Here is an 11,307-nt window from a genome sequence, read left to right as displayed (position 1 = left end):
GGCCGCGGAGCTCTCATCGCAGGGCCCAGCGGTGCCTGACCCCCCATGAGAGGAAGGCCCGGGACCGCTGGCGGGCCCCGCAGCGGCACCATCGGCGGCGGTAGACCAGGTCCCGGAGGCCCTTGCGGACCCCCCGGCGGTGGCGGCGGTGCAGGCACTCCCGGAACCGGTGGCACTTGTGGAGGTGGTAGTACCGGCGGCGGAGCTTGCAGAGGTGGCGCAGGTGGTCCCTGTGCAGGTGGAACTTGCGGCTGCGGGGCATAATCTGCTAGAAAATTAGTCATTCGAATGTCCATCATCCCCGGTAACGCTTCCATCACATCGTGGACCGTGCGCATCAGATCTCTCACCGATTGTTCCAGCTCCTCCAGCCGTTCCCTTGTCGTTTCCTCCGGGATCGGCTCCCGTGGTTGGTATTCAGGAGGCGGCCCATAGTCTCCCTCCGTCTGGAAGTCGGCGGCTCCCTCTGAGGATCCTGCCCGGGCTCCCTCCCCCATCGGTTCAAACATCCAGTCTTCCACGTCTCTCCGATAACTCCCAGTCTCCCCCGAACTCCCGGAGTCGGGAAACATTCCTTTGTCGAAAAGACTTTCTCGAAGCCCACTGCCTCGACGGGAATACACCTCCCTGGTGCCTTGGGTGTTGTACAAAGCCCAATCATCCTGTGCTGGTGTCTTCCGCGCACCCCAATGCGAAGGGGTCGGTGGCGGCCAAGACAGGTATGCAGGCATTCGGGGAATCGCTCCCCCCACAGCGCCTTCCCCTGGTGCGGTAGTTGTAACAATCAACGGTGCGGAGGTAGTTGGGACCGATCCCGTGTCCCCCTCTGTGGTAGGTAGGTTTCCCTCAGACCCGCTCATGGTCTCACCAGAATCAGGACGATAGGAGAAAAGGAGTTCTAACAATATGTTGGATCCCCAAGCATCGAGAATAAATCCACGTTTCAAAGAAAGCAAAGTTTATTTCAAAGCATTGGAAAGATACTCAAACACGTTCTTTGTTAGAACTGGGGACCAGCAGTTAGGGCAGACATGATAAAGGGATTCAAGTTAGATACAGAACCAATGGATAACGTTCCCGCCGGCGGGCAGGAGAAAACGGTTGCTTGCTCAGATCTTGGGAACCAGGCAAACAGTAGACACAACACAGGTGCAGTTCTCAGGCTTGAGAAATAACAAGCTAGCAGCGAAGCATACTCTCCCCCTCACATCCTCCAGTTGTTTTACTTTGGCATTACAGCAGGCAAACACATAGGTCAGCTGGCAGGGACAGGGATCACATATGTACAACCAGAAGTCACACAGAACACCATGGCAGCTTGCTGACACAGAGCTCCTAGGCAGGAGTCTGAAGGGGATGAACAGAACCTGAGTGGTCATGAAAATGGAAGGCGGCTTTCAAGTACACGTGACACAACACGTCTTAGTCTTGGGCCGGTCAATTCAACTCCGTAGACCTGTGCAAACCCCCCCCCCCAGTGCCTCCTGGGAAGTTTATCTTTGGCCACTTTTTCTGAGATTCTAGTTGGAACATCGGTCAATTGCCTGGACCTAATTTCCACCCATCCTCCTTCCCAGTCTTTCTTTAAACTTTGCTAGCACGTGGGTTGGTTAACCGTTGTGACGTCTCCCGCAGAATGAAGCTGTCTGCGAAGAGCAAGCAAGCAAGCTTTAGAGTTGCACAGAATTTGTCAAGTATATTTTAAACCATGAGTTCAGACTTTGTTGTCATTTCACGCATCTCTCGTTCCTGACTAGGCAGTCTAACAACAGTTTAAACGCTGTTCAACCTACAAGAGATTATAGATAATTGCAGTGACCCCAGAATAGCATAATTGTTTGCTTCTGTCTACCATATTTGCTCCAAAGGAGAAGGAAATCCTGAATGTAAGATGGAACCCCCCCCCCAAAAAAAGGTTATACCCTGGAGGATTTTTGTTGTTGGACATAATTGTAATTTGTACGCACATTTAAAACAACCCCCCTACTTCCTTTTGATGGTGAAACTGGGGGGGGGGGGAGAGAGAAGCCTAGCCTTGCATTTGAATAGAGTCTTTACTGAAGGTGTCCGTCCTAATTTTCAAGCATTTTCCTTGCAGGTTTTCCCCAAGTTTGTGCCTTAGGGCCAGGACCAAGAGGTGGAGTTGGCGCGGGGAGAGAGGCTTCCCAGGTTGTTCTTGTCTCAGCCAATCTGTCCGGTTGGCCAGTGGAAGGGGCTTGTGAAGGGGGTCCTTTTTGGCAGGCACGGCCTGGCTTCTCGCACCCGCCCTCCTGACTCTGTTGGCTGAGAAAGCAACGAAGGAGGTGAAGCTCAGACTTGTGCCGGATGGAGAGCTCATTTACGGAAGTACAAATCCATGACATGAAACCAGGGAGCGTTCCAGCCGGCACCAGCTTGAGATTCACTTCTTCTTCGGCTGCTTGTTGGGTCAGCCCTTGTTTCCTTCCCGTTGGTACTGTGAGGCTTGACCAGTTGTCTTTAAGCTGTACTTCTTACCCCCGAAGGATTAGGAGAACTTGCTTTTTAAAACTGTCTTGATTTTTCTGTAAAGTCTGGACGATTTCCTTCAGGAAGCAAAGGCTGTTTTGAAGACAGTCATTCTAAAAGAATTTGCCCATAAATGGTCTTGCATGCGAAACTAAACCACTGTGCAGAGTGCATCCAAACCTCTATCTTACAATACTTCTTTTCTGCCAAAAAAATATGCTTCATTAAAGAGGATACCCTTTAACATGACTGGTGGAAGAGGAAGTAAGTATGGGCCTTCTTCATGGTTCTTTTCTCATCCCCTTGACTTCGGTTGTTGACGGATTCCCCCCCCCCCCCGTTTAAACTATGGATTCTCTCCATGGCCTTCATTCACCCAGAGAGCCTGTTAAATGTTCTCTGCTCATTTTTTAAGCAAATGCAGAACTTAAAACTATTTCATAAACCTGTCTCTAGATAACCTGCCTCCCACACACACTTTTGAGGAAGCTGTGTCGAATTTATCTGGGGATTGCATGGATGTAACCAGTGTTCCCTCTAAGCTGAGTCAGTGTGAGCTAGCTCATGATTTTTTTAGCCTCTGGCTCGCACATTTTTGTCTTAGCCCGGGAAGGATGGCTCCAGAGCAAACTAATTTAGGCAGTAGCCAAATCGCTCGCTCACAGCTTTAATGCCCAGGAGCTCACAAAGTAGAATTTTTGCTCACAGGACTCCACAGCTCAGAGGGAACATTGGATGTAACTGTATCAGCCGAGCAGCAGTTAAGAAAGAAAATGTTTATAAAGTGACCGTGGCTTGACTGTTGCTGCTGCTGTGGGGGGGGGACGGACGGACACGGACACACAACAAAATGGGAAACGACACACGTTTGGCTGGTTCCCCTCTGCCCCGGGGATGGGGGGGTGCTGTGTTTGCCCATGCCTCTCTCTTTCTAGGATGGGTTTTTGTGGCTGCAGTAACACTTCGCCCTCCTCTTTTTGTAGATGCCTCCAGTATGAGCTCCAGGGTACTGCAACAGACGGTTTTAAATCCTCTTTTGGATTTTTGTAGAGCAACATTGTGGCAAAACAATCGGGCACCGTCCCATTAACTTGATGCTAACAGAAACACCCCGACCAGCTTCGTTGCCTGCTGCTGACATCACTTCCTTCCCACTAACACGTCAGTAACCCATCAATAACCGTCATTGAGCGAATAGTCCTTCTGGTCACTCCCCTAATTCCTTGTGGCACATTGTCTTGCCTGCCTTCCTGCATCCTGTGTCGCTTTTAATTAACTGTCTTTACCACCGTTGGATCAAGGCCTTTTGGTGCCTGAGGCGGAAAATCCTCTCTTCCCACCTCCTGCCACTAAGGTGCCTGAGACACGGTTTGGAGGGACGTTCTTCCACACCAGCCTTACTGACATGAGTAGGAGCTCATTCCTGGATATTGCCTGGTTGCAGTCATGTTAGTGGGGCTCTGGGAGGAGAGCTTCCCAAAGAACGGTGCTCCGCGGATGGGATCTTGCCTGTCTCATAGCTGGCCCTCTTGAATAGCATCCACTGTTTGCCTTGGGCGACCGCCTCGCTTGACTTCTTCTGGCCCCTTTACATCTCTTAAGGGAACGGAAAACTGCTCCCCGGGCGGCGCTTGAGTGGCATCATCCACGTGTTCACCCCGCACCCTTCCATCAATCCTTGCTTGCTTCTTTTTGTGTCTCAGTGGTGCTATTGTCTTGCCAGACGAAAATGTTGTGGTGAAATTCCTGGTAGACTCGTAGAGGACCCTTAAGAGTGTGGCTCACGGGAAAATACAAACATCTCTTGGTATGCTTTCTAAGACTCTCCGTTTCTCTCCCTTAACAACTTTGTAGATTTTCAGACCAGGCGTCCTCCCACCCCCAACCCACCCCCAACTATCTTTCCGTTGCCTTCTAGACTGAGGAATGTACTAAACCAGCTCTCAGTTCTTGCTCTGGGGACCGGATCCTGCTTCTCGTACTAACTGTCCCTGTTTCTTCATCCCCCCATCCTGCTCCCCGCCTGCAAAGCCTGAAGTGACTGATGAGGTTAAGGAGGCCCCTGAGGCTGGTGTAGAGGTAGATCAGGAGGAGGAGGAGGAGGAGGAGGAGGAAGCAGATGTTGAATTCACTCTCCCCTCTGACATTGACGACGATTACGAGCCTGAGCTACTGTTAATGCCAACCAACCAGCCCGTTAACCAGCCCATTCTGGCCGCTGCTCAGTCTCTCCACCGGGAAGCCACCAAGTGGTCTAGTAAGGTACTTCCTCTGTTTCCTCCCTGGCAACTGATCCGCGGTGCATCCAGCCATTTTGGAACGTTGACACATTTGCATCACTCTTGATCTTTGCTGGGTCCCCATTTTCTTTCCTTTTCCTTTTCCTTTTCTTTTTTTCTTTTGGAGGGGGCGCCGGAATGAATTCCAGTTTATCTGCACTTCACTGTGTTGAGGATTTGAGATTGGCTTCACAAGTTCCTTTGGACCTGCTGATGGCCAGGCTAAATCTCCACTTGGCTCATGCCTGCCTTCCCTCATGCCTCTCCTCAAAGCTTCCTTTCCCCCCATTGTTGTTCTTTGCCTTACCTGTCTCTTCATGGCAGTGTGCTTTGTCTTTAAAAACAAAAGGAAAGAAAAATGGAACCAAAAGTTCAGCCGACCCGTGAAGCCATGGTTGACAGTCTCGCAATGACTTCCCTGATGGGGAGGGAGCCGTTGCCATTCACCCCCCAGAGTCATTTAACACACATAATCATGCTTGCTGCCTCTCATCAGTGGCTTCCACTAAACGGTACGGACAAGGAATGGCTTTGTATGGCAGCCTTGCCGAGGAGTTGGATCTGCTGATTTGCGCTGGGCTGTGTCGCAGAACGCTGGCCTTCAGGAGGGGGAGGGGGTTTTTGTCGAAAAGCTGTGCTGAACGTGTTCGTGGCTAAGTCCAGACTCTCTGCTTATTCTAAACAAAAATAAGACGATTCATTGGGGATTTTGGGTCCGTGGTTTGGTGGGAGGTGCGTCCCAAGGCTGAGAGCACTAAAACACCAACCAGAGGGTTTGCGCGGCTGCCGGTCACTTTGTCCCGCTTCTGGGATTGAGCATGCTGCAAGGAAATGTGTGTGGCTACACCGTGACTAAGGAGAGGTATGGATGTGTGAGAAAGGGGCGTTTTGTTGTTTGAACGAAACTAGTGTGTTTTCTTGTTTTTAATCTCATTGTTTTTCCAGGTCCTGAGGCAAGATTAATAGGTGCACTCAGTCATTTTATTGGGGCCACTCAAGACCTTTTGGTAGCAAAGCTACGTGTCCCCCCCCCATGCCTGTTAGTACAGGGCACAATCCACTGGCAGGTTCTCCCGGGGAGCTGTGAAAGAGCCCCCTGCCCGATGGCTTGTGACTCCCCTGAGTAGAGGCCCAGACCCGCCATCCCCCCTCCTTGCCTGTTGCCCCAGCCTTCTTTGCACAAACTATCCGAAGGGCTGCTTTACACACACTCCACAAAGCAGGAAATGCAGGTCTACCACCCTGGCTCCGTAGCACGTGGTAGATGATGACATGTGGGTTTGCGCATGCCATGTTGATGTGTATACCCTGAAAGTATGTTTGTGTGTGTAGCTGCTAGGCAAATGTGCGAAGAAGCCATTTGATGAGGATGTGGCCCTGGAGCGTGATTCTGCACCTGAACATGTCATCATGATGTGTTGTGTACGGTTTTCCATCCTTCCCACAACCACCCTCTGTGCTGCTTCGCTACCAAACACTTGGCTAATACTAGAATTGGAAGTCACAGCTCAAAACGTCAACGCTAACGGACAACAGGAAACCAAGCACTATACACAAAAACTTGGAAACGGTATAACAATATAGTCTTACAACAAGATAACTAGAATGTATATAAAGTGCAAAAAAATGGGTCCATCTACAATCATAATAGTGGTCGTTGTTGACGAAGTTCTCCGGAATGCCTGTTCGTTTCGTAAGGGCTTCATCTGAACGGAACCGTATTAACAATACCGTGCCTCTTGTTTCTTATGCATCATTGAATGAATTTACAACGTTCTTGTTATCTCAGACAATTTCATTAATTGTCCTGAAGTCCTTACGAAACGAACAGACATTCCGGAGAACTTCATCAACAACAACAACTATTATGGTTGTATATAGACCCCCTTTTTTGCACTTTATACACAAGGTCAAAGAAGACGGGGACGGCAAAGGATGAGATGGTTAGACAGTGTCATAGATGCAACGAACATGAAGTTGAGCAAACTTCAGAGGACAGCGGAAGACCGGAAGGCCTGGCGGGATCTGGTCCATGGGGTCGCGGAGAGTCGGACTCGACTGTGTGACTGAACAACAATAACAAAAGTTATCTTGTTGTAAGAATTTATTGTTACACCAAACACTTGGCTGCCTGACACAAGCCCGTAGCCACTTCTCCTGTGTTTAGCTGAGTCGGTGAATGTGTCACGCTAACTGAGTTTTGTTCACAAGAACAATGATACATCGAACAATTGCACTTGCATCTTTTGACAGCTAGAGTTTTTCAGATGCAGAAAGCTAGTTGAGGGTTTCTAAATATCTCATTAAATAATCTCCCAATGAGACAATTAAAACAGTTGCATTAAGGGTTCCACTAAATACTTGCAGTTAAAGAAGTCCAGGTTGCGGTTCTCCGGCAGGAATTCATGAACGCAGCCAGCAAAAGGGTTGGGGGGTGCTCCTGTTAGTCGGAGGCCACCCAACGGAAGAAACTTTAAGCAGATTAAGAGGGCAAGGTTTTGAACGAATCTCTTCAGTCTGCCTACATTTCCCATGTGAATAAAACAATTTTAAGAGGAATCTTTTCTGTAAGCCATGCCTCCCCTAAGCCAGCACCCTGCCACCGGCAGAATTAGCATTTTTTTAAAAAAAGTTGCTGTCTGCCTTTTTAATCCCCCCCCCCCCCGCCCGCATATTGTTTCCCCTTTTTGGGCACATTGGGTGAGAGCAGAAAAGATGTCCTTTCCCTGCCTGAAAGGGGCGCCTTGTTCTTGCTCACATTTGGATGTTAAGAACATTCACCATTGCAACTGGATGCTTTTAAACTTACTTCATGACACGCTTAGTTAAAAACAGAGACGTCTAACGAGTAGGAGTTAACAGTGTCTGAACTGAGTCACTTTCTCTTCAGCAACAAAACTAACCTTCTGTATGTCCACAATATATTTAGGTTTCCTTCTGGCCAGAGCTTGAGGCCACTGAGTCTGGGGAGAGAGAGAGAGAGAGAGAGGGAGTCACAAAGAGCCCTTTTGCCAAACTCTCCAGAGTTCTCTGAGGAGGAGCCTCCCCCACTCTGCAGGACGTCTTGTCTTTGCCTTCACAGAGCTCAGCTACAGGTTGGGGGGTGGGGGGGGTGGCGGTTTGGGCTGCCACTTCTGTCCTGAGCTTTCACGCCCCCCCTCCGATCTTTGCAGGGCAACGACATCATTGCTGCCGCCAAGCGGATGGCCCTCCTGATGGCCGAGATGTCCCGCTTGGTGAGAGGCGGCAGTGGGAACAAGCGGGCCCTGATCCAGTGTGCCAAGGACATCGCGAAGGCTTCGGACGAGGTGACCAGGCTGGCCAAGGAGGTGGCAAAGCAGTGCACCGACAAGCGCATCAGAACCAACCTTTTGCAGGTAGGCGGTGCCTTCTGAGACGCACGGAGGCGTTTGGGGCTCCGTTTCTTCAGTCCTGCTCCGCCCCCTCCTTTCATCCGCCTTGTCCCAGAATCCCCCCCCCCCGTCAGGCTTTTGCCCGCGTGAGGCTCGAATACCAGCCAAACGGACTATTTCCCATTCGCTCATAGAAGTCGGAGGGGGGGCTAGTTCTCTGAGTGACTGACCATTTTGTGCCACTGCTTCCACTTAGCCTGTTTTTTGGACAAATGTTTGCTGATGACTTTTGTTTTTGAATTATGGCTGTTTTAAAATTTGCATGGGCTGCAGGGTGGACGTGAACTGCTGCCGTTTACCTACTTTGTTCAGTTCATTCTGGGCCTTTGTTTTTATCATCTTGGTTTAGTTAATTTTTGTTTTACTGCTGCTATGTCATTATTGCTATTTTTGTTTACTCAAGTAAGGCTCTTGGGTGTTCATTTTTTGTCTTGTTTAGATGGGAGGAGAGGAGATAAATTTTTATAAATAATAAATAGAACTGTGGTGCTACAGTTTGGTTTTTTGCCACTGAAAGTTTTGCCAGGATTTGTTCCTGAAATTTCTGGAAGGCCTGGCGGTGAGTGAGTTTGCAGCCGGGAGAATGAAGTGCCCCAGTCATGCCTTTTGCTCTCCTGTGTGTACCTGCTTTGGGGGAACCAAAGCCCTCCGTGCTGAAGAGGGTTTTATTTAGAAGGTAGCCAAGCATGGAGTTTGAACAAGCTGATTCTTCTCTCCTCGCTCAGGTCTGCGAACGGATCCCAACCATCAGCACCCAGCTTAAAATCCTTTCCACCGTCAAAGCGACTATGTTGGGTCGGACTAACATCAGCGACGAGGAGTCTGAACAGGTAAATAAATACCTGGAGCGAAAGATGTGCTCCTGGCCTGGGAAATGGTGCTGGCATTGGGGGAAGTGGGGGGCTGCTGTCTCGGGAATGCCTGCGGGGGAGTGGATCTCTGTTAGCAGCAGCGGCTCCACCTGTAACCCTTTTAACAAGAGCAAAGCTGAAAAATTGGATTTCTGGCAGTTGTTCAGTCAGTTCTGTCCTACAATTGCTAGCATGAATGGTGAACAGTGGTGCTGGTTTCTAAGGGCCTCTTCACAAGCTACACTTTGTGCATGAGATCTGTGGTGTATTTTTGAGTGTATTCCTAAAAATGTACATATTTAAGTGCTGTCAAGTCATAACCGACTTAGGATGGCCCCATCAAGGGGCTTTCCAGGCAAGGGAGAAGCAGAGGTGGTTTGTCATCACGGCCTTTCTCTGCCTTGGTGGCCTGCCGTTCAAACACTGGCCCCGCTAAGCTGCCCTGATCTGACGAGGCCGAGCTAGACCATGGTGCGCCTTCCCTCCCCAAACGAAGTGGAGCAAATGGATGTGTTCAGAAACGAATGTATCACACCAGCCAGGAAGCCAAGATGAGCCGTGGGTATCTGTTGAAAGTGCCACTTGGTGGCAAATCTGATTGTGTGACACAACCAATGTTTCCACTTTATGGCACAAAGCAGGTCCTGGGTGGCTTCCTTGCTAAGGGGAGTTGCTATGATTTCTTCAAATGATTCATTGTCACCCTCTGGTGGCTAAAAAGTGCCTGGAAAGGGAACTCGTTTAAATTAAACAGAACCCACTGGTTCTCCTGGTCTTTGCTTGGAGCAGAATGTGGCAGGACCTGTCTAAATTTAATTCCCAAGTGTGAACGTTGCTGTTTCTTTGGTTTGGACAACGATCCAAACCTTCCTTAGGTGCAAGTTTTTGTCAGGTTGGCTTTCCATCCGCCAGGTGATATGGCAGCAGGCTCTGGCTCCCGGAGGGGACCTGTGCGTGGAAGGGAGATCCGCCAGTGGCCAGGACCAATGTTCCCTCTAAGCTGTGGAGTCTTGTGAGCAAAACTTCTATTTTGTGAGCTACTGGCATTAAAGTTGTGAGCGAGCAATTTGGCTGCTGCATACATTAGTTTGCTCTGGAGCCATCCTCCCTGAGCAAAGACAAAAATATGTGAGCCGGAGGCTAAAAGACTGTGAGCTAGCTCACACTAACTCAGCTTAGAGGGAACACTGGCCAGGACGCACCTTCGTCCAGTGGCACTGCGGAGTCTGGAGGCCTCCGATTCCTAGCTGTGGGGGCAAGTGGGGTGGCTGATTTCTGGCATCTTGGAAGCTTCTGGCTGGCCATTGTTGGAAACAAGTGCTAAATTAGATGGGCCCTTGAAACTGACCCAGGAGAGCAGTTCAGTCACTATTGCCTTTAAAAGACGCAATCAGCCTCTTCCTGGGCCATGGAGGCAGAAAGCCCATTGTGCTTCTGTGGGCAGATGAGGGACGAGGGGGCTTTACTCCCCACTGGATACACCTTCTCATCCACAAGGAGTGCAACCAACTGCACGTCACTTAGAACATTTAAGGGTTATATAAGCCTCATGAATAAGAACATCAGCAAGCGAAACATCTTCTTGTGGACCAAACGATATGGGAAGTGTTTTAATAAGCTGGGCTGACGTTCCCCAGACTTGACTTGGTTTCCCTCCAGCTGGGAACGGAGGGGAAAGGTGTGTTTAAAGTCCTTCCCCAGGTTCCTGATTGTGGGGTGTGTGTGTGGGGGTCCTGCCTTGCCCCCCCCCCGGCTGTTTTCCTGAACCAAAACAGCCCCAGCAGATAGTTATTTGCATTGTTTTGGAGCTGCATGTGTCTGGAGTACTTTAACCTCTAAAGTTACTCAAATAACTCTATGCAGGGACTGTTTCGGCTTGTAAAAATAGTGTGGAGGGGAAGGTGGGAGTTCCTGCTCACCCCACGCTTTCCCCACAGCTCCTGTGTGATGGCAGGGGAAGTGAGTTCAGTCTCGGAAAACCCAGCCCCAACTTACCCCAAAAATGCGTAGCTGGGCCCTTTTGGCATTTCCCAGGATTCCTGCAGTCCGACGTCCTTCCCATCTCCCACTGCCACTCGCCCCTTGGAGCAGAGCGGCAACTTCCAATGGAAACTCTGACGCAACGAGTAGCATTATCGCACGTGGCTTTGCACGAGGAGATGCTAAGACGAAGGGCCACTGTGCATCCGTCTGGACAGTTGCTTTGTCACACTTGTTTGGAAACGAAGGGCTGTCTAGACTGTCCGCGGGTATCCGAGAGCTTTGGGAGGCCGAGCA

The 11,307-nt window shown here is 50.0% G+C and overlaps 1 protein-coding gene across 1 annotated transcript in view; it reads left to right on the top strand.

Annotated features, from left to right (window-relative positions):
• The window catches only part of VCL (vinculin), a 147,277-nt gene that overhangs the window by 133,097 nt on the left and 2,873 nt on the right, over positions 1 to 11,307 (top strand). Inside the window, exons 19-21 of the mRNA XM_015414526.1 lie at positions 4,519 to 4,749; positions 7,940 to 8,143; positions 8,905 to 9,009. Of these exons, the coding sequence (XP_015270012.1) occupies positions 4,519 to 4,749; positions 7,940 to 8,143; positions 8,905 to 9,009 (540 nt within the window). The remainder of the gene's footprint in view (positions 1 to 4,518; positions 4,750 to 7,939; positions 8,144 to 8,904; positions 9,010 to 11,307) is intronic.

This window comes from Gekko japonicus, unplaced genomic scaffold (assembly GCF_001447785.1).
Source record: "Gekko japonicus isolate JY-2015 unplaced genomic scaffold, Gekko_japonicus_V1.1 scaffold484, whole genome shotgun sequence".
Classification (NCBI taxonomy): Eukaryota; Metazoa; Chordata; class Lepidosauria; order Squamata; family Gekkonidae; genus Gekko; species Gekko japonicus.
The sequence above is the reverse complement of the archived record's forward strand: the minus strand, read 5'-3'. Positions and strand labels throughout refer to the sequence as shown.